The sequence below is a fragment of the Lontra canadensis genome, unplaced genomic scaffold, assembly GCF_010015895.1.
Source record: "Lontra canadensis isolate GAN:19392208 unplaced genomic scaffold, GSC_riverotter_1.0 scaffold22, whole genome shotgun sequence".
NCBI lineage: Eukaryota > Metazoa > Chordata > Mammalia > Carnivora > Mustelidae > Lontra > Lontra canadensis.
In genome coordinates this window covers 7,872,520-7,891,820 of record NW_022631016.1, presented here as the reverse complement: position 1 = coordinate 7,891,820, position 19,301 = coordinate 7,872,520, and the positions used below count along the sequence as shown (strand labels likewise).

General features: G+C 39.8%; 1 protein-coding gene across 4 annotated transcripts in view; it reads right to left on the bottom strand.

Moving 5' to 3' along the window:
• Nucleotides 1–19,301, bottom strand: part of MARCHF6 (membrane associated ring-CH-type finger 6) — a 77,146-nt gene that overhangs the window by 13,361 nt on the left and 44,484 nt on the right. For 3 of the 4 annotated variants that reach the window (XM_032861869.1, XM_032861871.1, XM_032861868.1), the window contains exons 11-22: nt 17,706–17,764; nt 16,434–16,514; nt 16,119–16,187; nt 15,964–16,038; nt 14,347–14,481; nt 13,018–13,137; nt 12,164–12,264; nt 9,103–9,240; nt 7,677–7,881; nt 5,821–5,890; nt 2,691–2,887; nt 924–1,058 (exon numbers count right to left, since the gene is read on the bottom strand). In XM_032861869.1, the coding sequence (XP_032717760.1) occupies nt 924–1,058; nt 2,691–2,887; nt 5,821–5,890; nt 7,677–7,881; nt 9,103–9,240; nt 12,164–12,264; nt 13,018–13,137; nt 14,347–14,481; nt 15,964–16,038; nt 16,119–16,187; nt 16,434–16,514; nt 17,706–17,764 (1,385 nt within the window). The remainder of the gene's footprint in view (nt 1–923; nt 1,059–2,690; nt 2,888–5,820; nt 5,891–7,676; nt 7,882–9,102; nt 9,241–12,163; nt 12,265–13,017; nt 13,138–14,346; nt 14,482–15,963; nt 16,039–16,118; nt 16,188–16,433; nt 16,515–17,705; nt 17,765–19,301) is intronic. The other variant, XM_032861870.1, reaches the window with a different exon arrangement.

Genomic DNA, 19,301 nt, shown 5'->3' with positions numbered 1-19,301 from the left:
ACTGTCTCCTACAGAGAACCAACTCCCAGCTCCCCAAACCAAGATAAACACCTCTCCCACGTGATGCCACAGCAACCTGTGCTTGCCCCAGCCACAGAGCAGCCACCAGCCTGTGAGGCGGGAAAGAAGCACCTGCACTGGCCTCATTTCCGTCTGAGGGAGTTACAGGAGACAGGGCTGTAGCGCACATTCGAGCACTAACGTAAATATGTGCTGTTCAATGAAGTTTTTGTGGAGGCTCTTCATCTGGAGAGTAGAGGAAGGGAAACACGCCCCACATAATTTTCATTTCTAGTAAATTCACTATCATATATGTGAGGAAACAAAGAAGGCTGAAAAGCCGCTGAATGACTGAAGTCGGTGCCTAGCTCTTTCCCCTATAGGATCTCTTAAGCACCTGAAGTCTGTGATGCTAATTTCTGGCTCTAAATACTAATGAAAAGTAGTATTTTTCTTCCCTACTAGCTTTAAGGTCTTTGTTGTGATCTACATAGGTTCCGTCAGAATCCTCTTTTCAATAAGTCTATTACTCTGGGGAAAACATGCTATAATTACTTAAAAACTCTAAGTTACTACTTAAAGTCTCAAACCTAAATGAAGCAAGAGCTCTCACCTTAACTAAAAAGTGGAAAGATCAATGCATGTTAGTCTGTATCTTTAAATATCAGGTGAACCCTAAATCAACAGTGACATTTTAACCTATAAAGACCTTTTAAAGGAATTTTATGACCTGCATATTTTGAAGACAATAGATTAAAATGCATTACTTAATCAATTTTATAAGGTTCCTACAATAGAAAAAATTAAGGAGTTTTTCTACACAAACCGCCTATAATCATTTAAAAACAAAACAAAACAAAACAAGGATTTTTTCTGATTCCAAGTCCACAAAGAAAAATCATGAGCAAAAGTCATGCACTTACCTGCCACGGGTAAAAAAGAGGAGTCTGATCCAAGGGAACCCTCAGGGGAGCGACAATAACCAGTTCAAACAGGAGCCCCAGCAGGAGCGGGACAACCCCCGCCAGCAGCACAGCAACTATCAAAGTCTTCATGATCTATTGGGAAACGAGGCCATGTCACTAGGGAGTCTTTCTGACTTTTAGCTAAACTCTTTATTCCATTTGGAAATTTATTTTTCTTCTTTAACCCGATGCCTAGCAGAACAAATATATTATTACCACACATACATTTTACGTTACACCATTAAATGAAATTTGAATACGTATATACAAGCTCAAGCTATAATGGAAGCATGAAATTATTATGCATTTTTGCTATAAAACTCTACAAAATTCACTTGATTACATATATTAATCAGGTGGCTGTGCTGTTTTTCTCAATCTCATTCTCAGGGGCAGGCTTTTATTTGTCCAAGAAGAGCTACTGATTATCCCAAGCTCCTATTCCAATTTGTGACCCCTGAGGTGGACTGGTATAGGAAGGCTGTGCATAATCCCAGAGAAGGTAATTAATCAATTTGATCAAACTGGCTCCCTCCAGAACCCTCTATGGTCCAACAGAACTCACTATGATGACAGAAATGTCCTCTGTCTGTGTTATGGTAGCCATTAGCCACATGGCTAGAGCCAGAGCTCTAGAATTTGAACAAAGCAACACAAAATAAAAATAAAGTCAAAGCAAAGAGGAAAAAAAGAGAAACTATGAAAGCATCACTACAGAATCCTGGTGAAGAAAGGATTCTTTAGAGTGGCTCTGATGTCTGGGGACCTCCCTTTTTCTTAAGGTAGCCTCAGTGCATAGGTCTGTTTCAACAAGAGACTGATATGATGAGGGTGAAAACACAGTACTTGATTTTTTATATGGCATACTACAGATAAAGAAGAATATCAAAGGGAAACTGGTATTAGCTGGCTTCTGTATTTTAAATATAGTTACGTGTCCCATTATCTTGTGGAATTAAATAGTAATTAAAGCCCTTTGTTCACAGTATGCAATAAATCTCGTGTTTTTCTTTCAACACTAATACTAACCTTTCAGTGAAATGAAAATCTAAATTAAGATAAAACGAGCTATACGAAAGAAGTGGCATAACAGTGAACTATCCAACATCACAATCAATCAATAAGTCACCACACCTGGACAATGATCCCACACTGACATTTTTCCCCACCTTCATGCAACTAAATACTTTATTGAATAATTATTTCCATTACTTACTACACATTCACATTAGCCAAGACATTCTTGAATTAGTAATAGAACGTGAAATTAAAGGAATCCCATTTATATGAAAAACATGCAAAACTTAATCCTGAAGTCAAGATTTTACATATTCAAATAGATCAAAAAATCAAATTTTAGAAAAAAAATCTTAAAGGGAAATTTCCACTTAAACTGATTTTAAATTCTACAGAGTGTCTTATTCCTTAAAAATTTCCAAAACAACCTTGCTAATTGCACTACTTACTTACGGGTCTAACTGGATCACTTAATAGGATGATTTTCTTTGGACACTGACTACATCTGACCATGATTCTCAGAATTAACCAGAAAGCTACTATCGTCTTAAAGGAATATTCCTTCTAACTCAAAAAAATCAATTCTCTTGACACTACCAGCATAATGAAAAAACGAAAGTGAAAAGATTTAAAGAAAAGATTAAAAAAAAAAAGAAAATTTCCACTAGTCCTGTCAAAGATGATCAGTTCTTTATTAGAAAAACCTACCATGAGGGACCACTCTTTAACCTTCTGGAAGATCACTCTGCGTCCCTGTGGCATCCATGCCACCAGCACCGTCACTGCCCTTATGGTGAGCCAGCAAACATAGAGACCACAAGCAGCTGTGTAGAGCTCATGAATTTTGGCAGTCCCCGTCCAAAATGACATTAACCAACGGCCAGCAAATACTGAAAACAGAAAGGCTGATAAATGAGATATACAGCTATCTATGTAAAAAGAACTATAATCCTGATGTTTAGTATTTTCAATTTATTTCCATCATTTTATGTCATTAACAAAAAGATCACATTTGGATATAACATATCTTCATTAAAAACAAACAAGAAAAACCCCCACAAACTCTAAAGAATGCAATTATTTGATTAAGGCACAACCAAAGCACAGGAAGTCACTGGGGACAAGCTCTCCTATGACATTATTCTGACTGGCCATGCCAATCACCTGTTCTTTCAAAATGACAAAGACTGAGGAGGTTGTTCTTACTGTTTTTATCACCAAATAAAATCATTATACACATAATATGACAAAAGTGGGGAATTTATTTATTATTTTGCTGTCAATACTTTCATCATTTAGGAACATTACAAATAATTTAGATTAACTTTCAATTAACTCATTCATCAACACAGAAAACTAGGGGCGCCTGGGTGGCTCAGTGGGGTTAAAACCTCTGCCTTCAGTTCGGGTCATGATCCCAGGGTCCTGAGATGGAGCCCTATATCAAACTCTCTGCTCAGCAGGGAGCCTGCTTCCCCCTCTCTCCCTGCCTGCCTCTCTGCCTACTTGTGATCTCTGTCAAATGAATAATAAAATCTTAAAAAAAAAAAAAAAAAAAAAGAAAACTAAGCTTATTTTATTAAGTGGGCATAGTAACATTTTAAAGCACAATAATCAAAGAACATCATATTAATTTTCTTAGAGAGAAGATCCAAATATGCCAAAACTTATAAAAGATTTGAGAAGTGTCTAAAGAACTGCTTCAGATAAAGTTAGTACAAATAAACTCTACAATGTATGGATAAATCTGCCTCAGGCAAGATCATTCGTAAAGTAACTTTCTTCACATGGTCACTCCTCCATAAGGCCAGAAAGAACACCAAGGTCCGAATGTCCTGTGTATCTTTCTACGGATTAACTTCCTCTTAATACAGTACTATTTATCATTTTCAAATACCTAAAAGGCGCTAGTGGCTACGCTGAGCATTTCCCATATATCATACCATGAATCCTCCCCAAATCCCCCAAGTAGCCACTATTCAAGGTCACATGAGAGTGAAGGCTGCATTTGAACTCATGCCTACGTGACAAAGCTCACGCTCTTGACCAATGAACCAAACTGCACCACACTGCCTCCAAGTGAATTAAAGCAGCTCAATAGTTAAGTCTTACAAGTTGCAATGCTGGCAACCAGACTTCTCTGCAACCTCACAAAAGGGTTTGGGTGTGAAGATAAGTTATTTTTAAAGACAAATACACATAAATGTTATGTGAAATAAACACATGGATGGATAGATTAGGATAGACTGTTGCAGAGACAGACATAATTTCACATACTTCTAATAAAGTGTTTTTGAGAGAACAGGGTTATGGTTTTTATTTATAGTAATATCATCAGAAAAGTAAACTATGGGGGGAAACAGCCTCCTTGCTACCTTAAATGCATACTATGACACCAAACATTTCTAGGATTAAATATGACTGTGTTCTTCCCATTAGATGGTGGGACTCGGTTGTACTTTCACTGCCAAAATCAGGTACTACTATGTTTTCTTCTTTTAAATTTTTTTTTCCTTTTATTTTTTCTTTTAAAGATTTCTTTTATTTATTTGACAGAGAGACATCACAAGGAGACAGAGAGGCAGGCAGACAGAGAGAGAGGGAAGTAAGCTCCCTGCCGAGCAGAGAGCCCGATGCAGGACTTGATTCCAGGACCCTGAGATCATGACCTGAGCCGAAGGCTGCAGCTTAACCCACTGAGCCATCCAGGCGCCCTCTTCTTTTAAATTTTTCTTAATATTTCTGATAAAAACATGAACATGGAACATAAAAACCACAAATAAAAGCAGTCCAAAATTCAAAAATGAAGTTTTCTGAGCAGTATGTTTACTACACTGCACCTAACCGTTAATCACACTTTGTCATCTCAAGAGCAGTGATTACGGGGAATAGTGAGCTCTCAGTAGTATAGGTCTAAAGATTAAAGTCTTTATTCAGAAACGTAAAAAAATTTATTTTTTGCCACCACTTTAAGTTAAATCACAATTCCTACAGATTAGAGAATATTCTCATTATTTTTAGAAACCTCACTTGAAACTGTATTTCCTACTTGCTCTTTCCTAACCTTATTAGCCCTCATGGGAAAACTCAAGTATTTAATACAAATTTAATTTATAAAAGTGTAGAGGTAGTGCGATAATCAAGATAACAACTCAGTATACATTTATGTGCTTGTAAGAAATGAAAAGTATCTTCCACTTAATGATTATTTAAGCAGCTAACATGTATCAGGATGATTTAGAATGTTCTGGCTTACTATACACACTAATTGGGAGGGTGGGGGTGACAAGCTGTTCCTGAGACTTTGTTACTGGCTTTAGACTCAACCCCATTTACCTGTGACCTTTGCAGAACATGATAAACTATTATATTCACCCATAGTGTCTTACTTCTTAGAGAAGGAAACGGTGTCTAGCTGAAACTTAAAGATTATTATCTGTGAATACCAGATGATAAAGGGAAACAGTATAGCTTCATAAAGTATCTAGTAACACCACAGAGTGGACCAGAAAGATACAATGAGGGCAAACATAATTAACATCAAAAGACTGGCTTGAAAAAATTATTAAAGCGACACAGGTAACTTTTTGAAAACCCATACTATATAGAGAGACTATCTCCAAAAAAACTGAGTCACCACACATACTTTACTTCTAAAAATGAATCCGTAATTTTGTCTTGATATTATTCTCCCCTCTGTTCTAATACAAATGATTCCAAGGAGAGGGAGAACCCTAGAAAGATCATATTCCATATTCAATCAAAATTAAAGGGCAAACTATTTCAAGTTTATACTCAATGAAAGAGATACAAAGCATCTCACATCATTAGCTCATACCTGGCAGAGTAAGGCAGATGAGGCTGGCAATCAGTAAGGTTATACACATGAAGACAATCAACAAAAAAATCTGCAAGGCAAAACATAAGACTACATAAATGGTTCATATGTGCTCAACTTATTTCATGACACCCCTCAAAAAATCAGCACAATTCCCCCAACAGAAAGAAATTGCCTGTATTTCTAGGTTTTCTTCCATTTCACATAAAAGGGAATTTTTATTTTAGGTAAAATTACCTATAATTTCAGCCAAGATAAGTGTCTATTTTCATATAATCTGATACATCTGCAAGTAACAGGTAGATGTATTTTTTAATCAGAATGCATAAAAATAAAACCATCTTTAATTTTACCTATTAATTAAAACTAAAAACATTCACTTTTTAATCAAATTCTCAAAAACAAGTTTTCATGAAAGGAAAATGCTGTCCAATTACAACTTTCTGTGCCGATGGGATCTGCGCTGGCCGACACAGCAGCCCCTGGCACAAGTGGTCACTGAGCACCTGACACAGGGTCAGTGGGAACGAGTCAGGAAATTTTACACTGTATTTATTTGGTGTGTAATCCTACTAGAAAAGTACTTTTTTTCCTTTTTTTTTTTTTTTTTTTTTTACTTTATTGAGTTATAACTCACAGAATTATATTTAAATTGTGCAACAGGATTTACTACAAGTACACCTTATAAAGGGATTCCCACCATTAAAGTAATTAACACATCACCATACCACATCCTTACCAGTTGTATTCACTTTTAATTAAGTTTAAACGTAAACAGCCACGTGTAGCTGGTGCTTCCTGTACTGAGAAGTGCAGATAAAAGGGAGCACACTAAGAGGAAAGCAGCGGCCGTGGGCAGAAAAGGAGCAACTGCTGCTCGCCTTCTACCTTACCAGCCCCCCCCACTTCCCCTGCCCAGAAGGCAGAGCTCTAGGGGGAAGACGGAGAAGGACCTATAGTCACACTCTGAGGGGAGCCTTTAAGGCTGTTGGGTTTTCCCTGCTTGAGAAACCTCCTATCAATTCTCTCTGACCTGGGCCAGAAAGTACCTTCTGCCCATCTAAGAGCCTGATCTCCCAGGACTCCTCCCATCTCTTGTGCTCACCTGCACACACCCAACCCTCCAGATACACTTAATTCCCAAACCTACCAGCCTGCCTCTTGCTTTGGCACAAGCCTGGAGTGCCCTTCCATTTTTCCATTTTATTCTCTGTCTGGCCTAGCTTTAGAAACTTAAAAGCATCACCTCCTCCACAAAGATTCCTGGATCCCCTTGGAGAAAGCATTCTGTGGAGTAAGGACTAACTGTGCAACAAGTTACCATATCGCAAGTGAGGTGAGGACCAAGACCTAACGATCAAATTTAACAACACAAAAGCCCCCACCACGATCCTTGTCAGGAACAGTTTTGGTGGGAGTCTGGGGCCAGTTGCTTCGTTAACCAGTCTTGTCTTCAGTTACATCAGATGTAAACATGAGATGACTACTCCCTTGCAGTAGTGGGATGGACAGTAAATGGGAAAAACATTAGAATGCCCATTCCAGCTCTGGACACATAGCGGACATAGATCAGTAACGTTAATTTCTTATTTTCACTAGCGTCTTCAACACTGCTACTTTCAAACAGGGAGCAAAAGCACACAGAATCTCAACCCCTATGATCCATCTCCAAAATCTGATAAAGTTCTCTGACATTTACATATATTCTCCTGCTAATGGGAGGACTAGGGGTTCTTGTCAGGAGACTGTAAGATATGTCTATATAGAGGACTACATGCTAACAGCACTAATAACAGCACCAATTTCTCAAAAGGAATTTGAAAAAACTTGACTTCTGCTTAACTTACAGTACCTACCCTGAGTGGAAAATTTAAAGGCCGGCGATAAGGCTGAAAGCCAACAGGCCCTCCCTGCTGGAGTATGGCTTGGTGGGCTGCATGCAGGCCTTCGCCCACCACGGGAATAGCGTTGTTATTTCGAGCATGCTGATTATTGTTAACTTGTTGATTTGCACTGTTCTCATTTTCTTCCTGGTCTCCCAATAAATAGGAATGAAGATCCCTGTGGAAAAAGTACATTCTCACTTGATCAGAATAAAACAGCAGAAAGAGACTTAACTTTCTTATTATTACTTACAGTAGAAAATGTACAAGTAGTATCTGTACACAGCAGTATTAAACACCTCATTGTGGTCTAAATGTTGGTACCTGCTTTAAAGCAAACCTTTCGGGGCACCTGGGTGGCTCAGTGGGTTAAAACCTCTGCCTTCAGCTCAGGTCATGATCCCAGGGTCCTGGGATCGAGCCTCGCGTCAGGCTCTCTGCTCAGCAGGGAGCCTGCTTCCTCCTCTCTCTCTCTGCCTGCCTCTCTGCCTCCTTGTGATTTCTGTCTGTCAAATAAATAAATAAATCTTTAAAAAAAAAAAAAAAAGGCAAACCTTTCCTAATTAAATGTTAATGTCCACAATTCCCCAGAATTCAGCTGAGCTACTGTGTCCGCTGTGGCGTGAGCTCGGCTACACCCTCCAGAGCGCACGTCAGTCATGGCAAACATGTAGTGGCGGAGGGAGCAGCTTGGGGCAGGCAAAGAAGGGCACCTGCTTAATCCAATACAACCAGATGCACATTTCACAGTAAGGTCTCCGCAGAATGCCACAAATTTTATGAAAGAAACATTTAAATTACAAAGATTCAACTTTAAAAATAAGTATGTAACATGGAAACTTGAAAAAAATAAAGGCAACATGTTGACTGAATGCCCGAGAAACCTCCTGCCAGGATAAGGCTTCTAAAATAATCAGGGATGGGGCACCTGGGTGGCTCAGTTAGTTAAGCATCTGCCTTTAGCTCAGGTCATGATCCCGGGGGCCCTGGGATGCAGCCCCTGTTGGGACTCCCTGCTTGGCAGAGAGTCTGCTTCTCCCCCTCCTTCACCGCCCCCGCCCACCGCTCTCTTTTAAATAAATAAAATCTTAAAGTAAAATAAAAAACCAGGATTAAGTTGGTTTGCTTTTAATGCACTGAAAAAAATGTTTACTTACACCCTGTGTAATGAAATCAAAGAACCTGGGCCAGAACCAAACCTCTGTAAGAGGGTAAAAACATGCACACATTCTCCATAAAAGAACAGACAATAATTAGAAACATAAGAAAAATGGAGAATTAATTAAAAGAAGTATTATATACAACCTGCAGATACCACCGATGGTCTCTTCTTAAAACTACATTTCCGGAGTGGGCCATGGAACACACTCCATCAGAAGGGCTACCACGGCCCACTTACAGCAAGTATCCGGCGGTGACCGTCCACGCTCGCACAAGCCCCTTCAGCCACTGCCGCGTGTGTCCCTGTTCGAGCAGCGCTGGCAAGACCACCTGAAGCAGAAGTAGCTCAAGGGACAGTTCACTCACTGGAGCATCACTAAGACAATTACAAACAGTTATAATTTACACTGTGATCTATTTTCCCATTATAACTGTATCAATGTTAAACATCTGATGGGCAAAACTCCTTCAAGATCGCCTTACGAACTCACCCGTTATTACCTCCCCCCCACTCTCCCTTGAAGCCAGCAAAGCTTCCCCCTCCGACTCCTCCAAAACTGTTCCCCACAAGGTCACCAACGACCTTGGTGTTGTTAAATCTGGTGATCAGTCTCGTGCCCACCTCACTTGCAGTACTGCAAGCGGCATGTCACACAGCTGGTCACTCCATGCCCCTCAGAACACTTTCTCACTAGATGTCTTTCTAGATCTGTTAGCAGCCCTTCAGCTCCCTGGGCTGGAGACAACGGAGGGCCCCAGGCTCTGTCCTCTCTCCTCTCATCTACGCATGCTCTCTGGACAAATACAAACTCCTGTGGCTTAAAATACCACATTTCTGTGAATGTCTACGTACCACTCAGACATCTTCCCTAACTCCCAACTTCATATCCAAAGCGCCAACTCGGTGTCTCCTACAGACTTGAGACATCTTAAATTGATCATTAGCAAATTTCTCCTCTTCTCTTTTAATCCTGCTCCCCCACAGCCTTCCGCACCTCAGTAAATGGCAACTCCATCTTTCCAGGTGCTCAGGACAGAAACGTGGATCCCTGACTGCCTTTTTTTCACTCTACACTCGAACAGCCAGAGTCCTGTTGAGTGGACCCTAAGACTACCCTAAATCTCACTTCTCATGACCCCCACTGCCACTTTCTTCACCTCAACTACCCTTACCTCTCACCAGGATCGCTGCACTATCCTCCCAGCTGGCTTCCTGCTCCTGCCCTGGCTACCCTGAGCCAGTCTCTTCTCATCAGAGCAGCCACGGTGACACTTGGTAACATGCATCAGATCACTCTTCTATACCAACCTTTCCAAGAACTCCCTAAATCACTCAAGTTAAAGCCAAAGTGCTTACACTGGCTTATGAGCCTCTCTAGGATCTGACTTTCCATGACCTTTCTGACCTCACAGCCAACTACCATGCTTTCCTTCTTCTACTCCGGCCAGAATGGCCTTCCTGCTGCTCCTCCGACAGACCTCAATGTCGCTGCACTTGCCCAACCACCTGCAAGGACACTCTACCTCCAGGAAACCACATGGCTCACTCCCTTATCACCTACTTCACAGCTTCCTCAACTGTCCCCTCTCCAGGTCATCAATCACTTCTAAGTTATAACCCCATTCTGACCATTCTCTCTACTCCCTTTGTCTGCTTCATTTTTCCCCCATACTATTTATGACCCCTGATACACCTCACTATCTTTTATCTGTTTTTATGGCTGTCTCCCCATCACATAAGCTCCACAAGAATGGAATTTTCTTGATTCTGTTTTGTTCACTGTTATATACCTAGTACACAGGAAAGTACCAGGCATATCATAGGTCCTCAATTATTTTTAATGGAAGAATAGAATAAAAACCACTATGTAGTTCAAAAACTTTGCTAAACTTCTAGGTATAACTGACTACCAAAATGGGTCTATCTTAACAATACCTAAAGCCAAAACCTGTGCTTCCCTGGTTCCATGACCAGATCCAAGTACATAAGGAGGGAGTGATGATATACTTCAGGGAAAAACTCAGAGAATAAAACCTTAATTTGGATTTTGAGGAAAGATAACAAAAGCTTGCCAGGCAAACATGGGGGAGGTTACTACAAACAGAAAGGGAAAAAAGAGAAATAGCTAAGTATTTTAGCTATTGTTTTTTAGGGAGACTTAATGGAAGGGAGTATGGCTGGAGAGCAGAGTTCAAGTTAGACAATGCTGGGACCAGACGCTGGAAAGTCATTGTGAGATTACACCAAGGCTTGCAGGTCTCTCTAAATGACCCAGACATTATCACGGAGATTACGGAGGAAAAGGTAGGGTGTTAAGGATGGGTTAGAAAAGGAGAAAAAGAGGAAGGCCTAAACTAAGGAAGTAAGTGGCATAAGTAAGTGGCATACCAAGTTGGATTAGATAAGAGAGCTTTAAAAATGAGACTCGGGGTGCTTGGGTGGCACAGTTGGGTAAGTGTCCGACTTCTGACTTCAGCTCAGGTCACGATCTCAGGGTCCTGGGGCCAAACCCGTGTGGGACTCCACACTTAGCAGGGAGTGTGCTTGAGGTTCTCTCTCCCCCTCTTCCTCTGCCCCGTCCCTCACTAGCATGCTTGCTCTCTCTTGAAAATAAATAAATCTTTTTTAAAAAACGAGATTTAAAAGATTTAAAGCCCAATGAGAAACAAATCTGAGGAAGAAACTGGGGTGCCTGGGTGCTCAGCTGGTTAAGCATCTGCCTTCAGTCAGATCATGATCCCAGGGTCTTAGGATTAAGCCCTACTTTTCCTTCTCCCCCTGCTGCTCCCCCTGCTTGTGTTCTCTGTCTCTCAAATAAATAAAATCTTGAAAAAAGAAAAGAAATCTGAGGAAGAAACCCAATTTCCCAGCAGATTTCTGTTCAGGTAACTGAAAGGATAATGCAAGTCACTAAAAAAAGGAATAAAGGAGAAGTGGTAGAACATAGGTTTCTAGGTGACTTAAACTTTTAAATCAAAAAGATTTTACATCTGTAAGCCTTATGTCTTATTTTTAATCTATAGTTAAATACACAATTGTGGTGTATATGATGTGCTTTTCATATAAAGATGTTTGTGGCTAACGTGCTCTCGTTAGGTATGGTAAACATTTCAATGATGAACAAATGTGCACTTCATTTACAGAAAAGTAAGTCTTCCTTTGCAAAATGTAAATGTTAAACTAATGCTTATATAATCTAAAATGGCAAAATGCAACTATCAAATGATTCCCAGTATCTGTTAAGAAATGAACGGGTATCAACAGAACTTAGTAAAGCTTCCAAATTTCAAAAACTCACCTGTAGAGCATGACATTGTATGGAAGAAAATTGGGCAGCAGACTCTTAATTATACGTATAGGAAGCCAAAGCATCAGAAGGACAATGGAGCCAAAGACAATCTGCAGTAAGACAAAAGACATGACAGCACTATAAGTCACTCCCATGAGAGACAAGCACTCTGAACATACCCAACCAACACACAATCCAAGTCTACACCCACCCAGGGTCCAGAGTGTTCTCACTCCACACACTAAACCTGGGTCACTCTGTGGACAGAATGCATTCCTAGGGAGGCTGCTCCTCTCTCTCTAGAACACCAGGGCTCAAACAGGAGCCACAAAGGATAATCACTGCATGGTGTGTGAGGAGAGTCAGAAACTTATAACAAAGCACCAGAACTGTCTGCAACTTAAATCACCTGCAAGTATTGTAAGACGTGACCCATATTAGTGGCTACAAATTTTCCAAAGGGCATAAGACTGCTTTTTAAATTTTATTTTGGAAAAACTTAGTTTTAACTAGGTAATTTTTCCTTCCAGGCAGGGAATAAGCTTTGACATAGTTCTGTTAAAGAGTTTAATGTAAAAGCTATTAACAAATCTCCACTTCTCCAATGCAAATGAAATGGAATTCTAAAACCCATAATTTGGCAATTACACTACTTAAGAACTGGAGGACATTTTTGTCTTAGCAAACATTTTATTTACTTTATCAAAGTAACAAATAAAACTATTTGACAACAAAGTTCTACAAGCTTTGATAAACATAAATTTATTCAATAGATCTACTTTACCAATCCCTGACCAAAACACCCCCAACAAAACAAAAGGGTAACACACTTTACTTAAAAAACAATAAAAAGGTATGCTTACCACTGACAAAATAAATCTTCGGAGATGCCTATAAATGGGCAAATGGATCATTTCTTGTACTGGATTAAAATCTGGATCATTCAAATTCCTTAGAAACCATAAGACACCAGGTCGAAGTACCTGCAAATGTATTTCAAATGCTATAAATACCAATATCTTCAGACTCTGTAATATGAGCTAAAATATTAACATAAAAATAGATTCTTAAAATTTTAGCTTCTTAATAAAATGGGCCCCAGGAAATTCACAGGGTTTTCCTATGAAAACAAGTTCCTAAATCAGAACATGTACAGAAACCATCTTGTGTTTGATGTCTTTGGTGCTTTTAATCATTCAATGAAAAAAATTTAGTAAGTGCAATTTGTCAAGAAATCTAAGTCTCTGAGGTGAGAAGTATTTTTTTTTTTAAGATTTTATTTATTTATTTGATAGACAGAGATCACAAGTAGGCAGAGAGGCAGGCAGAGAGAGAGGGGTTGGGGAAGCAGGCTCCCTGCTGAGCAGAGAGCCAGACGCTGACTCGATCCCAGGACCCGGAGATCATGACCTGAGCCAAAGGCCGAGGCTTTAACCCACTGAGCCACCTAGGCGCCCCAGGACTATATTCTAAAAACAGGATGAGAACTGGTACCCATCAGGCAAGCGAACTGGAATCATAAAGGCCCCTCACTGTAATTCCATGCTTAAGGTGTTTGACTATGTATTTTGCGTTTTGATCCTGCAAAACCATATTCCCTGCTTTGGGTATTTCCAGTACTGTATTTCCTTAAATGGAGTCCAAGACAGACTCACATCACATAAAATTCCAAGAACTGGTATGAGAGGATGGTCACAATAACTATCAAGTAAAGCAAGTACTTTTAGTTTTTTCCCTTAATCTACTCATCTTTCAAACTCATAACTAATTATATACAGAAATATTAAAACTTGTCCATTTTTGAGACAAATAACTAAAAAGAAGTTAAAGAAATAAAGTCAAACTCAGGGCGCCTGGGTGGCTTAGTCATTAAGTGTCTGCCTTCAGCTCGAGTCATGACCCCAGAGTCCTAGGATCAAGTCCGGGATCGGGCTCCCTGCTCAGTGGGAAGCCTGCTTCTCTCTCTCCCACTCCCTCTGCTTGTGTTCCCCCTCTCACTATGTCTCTCTCTGTCAAACAAATAAATAAAATCTTAAAAAGCCAGACTCATCTATCAAACTATCTATCTCTTAGACTAAATAACAGAGAAAATTAGTCAGGAAATCATCATTAGCCCTTGATGTACGACTTGCAGTTAAAACAAAAGTACTTTCCATAAATTTACAGTGTTGGCATTTCCCTGCAGAACTTACCTCTCTCAGCAACAGGATGAAGGAGGCAAAGTAGAACACATACACCATTCCCACTAGCCAATGCAGAAACATGGTAGTACCTGGAGCCGACTGAAAGCTCAGTTCTCGATCTTTCAGGGTAGCATCAAACATTTCCTAAATCAAGACAGAACAGGTGAGAGAGAGGTGTACCGCTCACATTTGCCAAATTAACATCTCCATCTTCCAGGAAGTGAATAAATCACCATGTGCGTGGGTTATGATGTTCTAGGACTCCAGTTCTTTCAATGCCATTTCATGGTGTCCAAGAAATATAAGTAAGGCTGGATACTATGTCAAAAATGTATAATGACAATTTGACATTTTAACTATAAGAAAACTGATGAAGCAATTGGTAAATAAGAACTTTAATACTGCTGCTACTGAGAAGAACCATTTTTGGTTAACAATAACTTCTTTCAGGTGTGCCTGAGTGGCACAGTTGGATGGGCATCTGACTCTTAGTTTTGGCTCAGGTCTGATCTCAGGATCATGAGATCAAGCCCGCATTGGGCTCCACGTTGCACTTTGCACTTGTCGCCAAGTCTGCTTGGGTTTCTCTCTCCCTCTCCTTCGGCCCCTCCCTGCTGTGTGCACTCTAATAAACAAACATATCTTAGGGAAAAAAAGTATCTCCTTTACATGGTTACACGTCTGCATTCATGACAAAATTTTTTCTTTTTCTTTTAAAGACAGAGAAAGAGAGAGCACAGGAGGGAAGGACAAAGCGAGAGAGAGACTCTTAAAGCGGTCCCCTCACTGAGCATGGAGCCCCACACTGGGTTTGATCTCTAGACCCTGAGATCCAGACCTGAGCCAAAACCAAGAGTCAGATGCGTAAAAGACCGCGCCATCCAGGCACCCCACCCCCCCGACAAGTTTTAATAGTAAGGTACAGGTGAAAATGTTATCTCAGAACCAAAGGCAGCTTTTCTACATAAAAAATATTTTTGAAAAGTCAAAACCTGATTACCACTGACAGCAACTAAAAATTATAATCAGGACTGATCATCTTAGTTAAAAGAAATGGTTAGAGTTGAATTTACTTATTATTACAAAGACTGTTCTTATCAGATTGTTCTCCTTATGTGTATAATGTCTTGAAATTACTGTAAAATTAAGAAGAGTAAAATGAGTAAGAAAATTTTCACTGGTTACTAGAAAGGTTCTAGTCAAAATATTCTAACATCAAAAATTTTCACAACGCCTCAAAAAATATCAGGTACTCAAAAATTAGTAACATTAATGGGGCGCCTGGGTAGCTCAGTGGTTTAAGCCTCTGCCTTCAGCTCAGGTCATGATCTCGGGGTCCTGGGATCGAGCCCCACATCGGGCTCTCTGCTCAGCAGGGAGCCTGCTTCTCCCTCTCTCTCTGCCTGCCTCTCTGCCTTCTTGTGATCTCTCTCTGTCAAAGAAATAAATAAAATCTTTAAAAAAAAAAATTAGTAACATTAAGACTTCACAATGATCCATTCTCAGGGGGGAAACAAAGCAAATTATTATCACACAGAGTTTCCTTTAAAAGAAATTCATTCTAAGGACCTCCCTTTTCGACACCTTTACATTATTTGACTATATCTTAACGAAAAATAAACTTACCAGGGAACAGATATCCAGCCACCAGCCACAAATGAGAGGGAACACTCCAATCTCTACCACCACTAACAAAGAAACCTTAAGTAAAAACAAAACCCGTCAAATACCATCCAAATGGGGAGAAATTATTTCCAGTTTTAACTTCTAACAGGAATTACCTTAACAACAATATAGCAGACTCCCAGCAAACGACGAGACCTATGAAATTTAACAAGAGTTGCCAAGCCCTATAGCATCTAGTCAAGGAAAAAATCGAGCATTTAAAGGTACAAAGAAACAGGTACTTATTTAGGCAACACATATTATCTGACAGAATTAATTTCATACTTCATCTGCCCTCATCCTCACTACAAATAGCTACGACTTTTACTGAAAGGACAGAAGAGAAACAGTTTTGTCCCTATCAGGAACAACTCTTTGGTGTGAATAATAATACCACCAAACATCCATGTTATTAGTTCATTAAAGGATACGTGGCAAATAATCAGTGTTATTGCTAAAAGTATATACCCAACAATGGTTGTGATTAGACCTTCAAAATGAGATGCTTGGACCTAGAAATAAAAATAAATAGAATTTAATTTTACCATACGGCCTCCCTCCCAGCTTAACAATGTATTAAACGATCTGAGCAGACTCAAAGTGAACTGTCCCAGCAACTTACAACTAGACAACTATGAAGTCCCTTTGAACGACATCTCTGCAAACCAGATTCTCCCACTGTTAGCAATCTACTCAAGCCGGCAGAATACAGTGATTTAAATTTTACGCAAACAAAAGCTGCACTACACTAGTCTGCACCTACTCCATCCTGCGGGGGACTGCAGGCTGAGCAATGAAAGCAGCAGCACACCGTCCCAGCAGCCCACCTGCCAGGTAAGTCTCAGCCACCTCACCTCCTACCCCAGGAATGACTTTAAGTTTCCCTTGTTCTCCAAATCCATTCCATTTTCAGCTTAGAGAAAGTACAAATCTGGACAATGACAAATCTTTTAGGTTCCTAAATTTCTGACAGCAAGGGTTGATAGTTTGGAAATTCAAATTTATCAAAGCATGTTATCTGAACTTTCCAAGTTCTTGTGTTCAATGAAAACTGAGAGCTACATTAAATACTGGAACACATCTCCTTGCTCTTTCAGAACACTTCAGAATGTGATCTTTCAGGATTCACGTACACAAACTGAACAGAACATTCCAGAAATGTCAGATTTCCTTAAAAGACTGTTCTTTCTGGAGCCCCTGTAAAACAGTTGTAGGTTTGACCATTCAAATATTTATCTATCTAAAAACAAGAACAAAATGTCAAAATTAAATTCTTTAGAAAACACTGTAGCCCATCATTCCAAAACAGACCCTTTTTTTTTTTTAACTTGACTGATATACTATTACTTTTCTAAATCACTATGGGAAAGCTGAGGAAAAGGGAGAAAAGGGAGCAAGTTAACAGAATGGGTCAAAAATCAGCCTATAAGAGAACTTGCCAGTAGCATGCCTTTGGCCTGCCCAACAGGAAGGCAATGTACCATAGGATTCAGAACACATTTTTCTTAGCTGGCAACATGACCTACTATGTCTTGAGGGACTGTTAGTTTGAAAAAAAAGAATGAGCTCATGTTGGGTAACCATTGCTTTGCATAAGGCAAACTGAGAGATGACGTAACTCTTTACAACACTATCATTTACTCAACAAACATCAAGTTTGAGGGCAAGTAATGAAAGTAAGCTTGTAAAAGTATTATACTCACGTGTTCTTCAAATCCCAAACCAACAAGGGAGAAATGACCAATGTGGTAAGGGCAAAATGCTAAAAGGGGGAGAAAAATTAAATGAAAACTTCAAAATCAAAACAATGAACACTCCCAGTACCAATCCACAGTAAAAGAAACCAGGGCTTTTTGGAGAAATGGAAGATTCCAGAACTGGGGCCAAAAATGCACTGCCTAGGACATCCTCCTTAACCAGAGAACAAAGATATCAAGGTCTAATACGCTCATGACAAAAGGACCGGAACCGTCATGAAGAGGGTCTTACTGGCCAAGGAAAGAATGATATGAGCCTCAAAGAATGACCAAAATGGATGGAAACACACAGAATGCTTTAAAAATCCATGAGTTCGGGGCGCCTGGGTGGCTCAGTGGGTTAAGCCTCTGCCTTTGGGTCAGGTCATGATCTCAGGGTCCTGGGATCGAGCCCCACATCGGGCTCTCTGCTTGCCGGGAAGCCTACTTCTCTCTCTGCCTACTTGTGATCTGTCAGTCAAATAAATAAATAAAATCTTAAAAAAAAAAAATCCATGAGTTCATAATACTCAAAAAGGGGAAAGCCAAAAGCAAAAAACACAAAGGGAAAAAAGAAAACATAAGGAATAACACTTTCCTCACCCCTGGAAATAGCACATCAATTGTTTACCCTGAAAACTGGTAACTGGGGTAAAGGACTGCATACCTGTCTCGCTTCTTCTGAACAAACAGGTTCAGGGTAACTAAGATGTTACTTAGACCCTCCAGTTTAAAGGAAATATGGAGACAAAAGACCGAGGTAGTGGACATCGTACAGGAAGCAATTCAGACAAATGTAGAATGCAAGACAGACAGCTGACTTGTCACTTCAACAAATCAATGGCAAAATAGGGTAGGAGTAGATGAAGGGAGCAAAGAGAAGACCATTCTAGATCAAGAGGAACTTAAACTTAACCGAAAGTAACGTGCAGATCTGGATCCTCATTCAAACCAACTGTAAAATGACATTTGAGATAATCTAGGAATTTTTAATATGAAGAGTTGTTAGGAAATACTAAATTCTGCTAAATTTATTTTTTTTAATTTTTTTTTTAAGATTTTATTTATTTGTGAGAGAGAGAGAGAGAGAGAGAGAGAGAGCGAGCACAGGCAGACAGAATGGCAGGCAGAGGCAGAGGGAGAAGCAGGCTCCCGTCAAGCAAGGACCCCGATGTGGGACTCCATCCCAGGACGCTGGGATCATGACCTGAGCCGAAGGCAGCTGCTTAACCAACTGAGCCACCCAGGCGTCCCAATTCTGCTCAATTTAGTATGGTGTAATACTACTACTACAGTTAAATGAAAAAAATATCCTTAACATTTTCATAGTAAAAATTTTTATAGTCTCTTTTCTTCAAGTCTTTGTGTCATGTTAATAAAATTTTACTTTTTAAAAATAAAATTTAATTGTGGCTTCCTTATGGCAAAATTAATTGAACAGCATAGATTATAAGAAAAGCGGGGAGGGGGATTCAATCATTAAGACAAAAGTCAGAGTGAATCCATAGGGATCTGGCCACCAAACCTTTTTAATCAAGTATTCCATGGGTACAAATTTTTCTG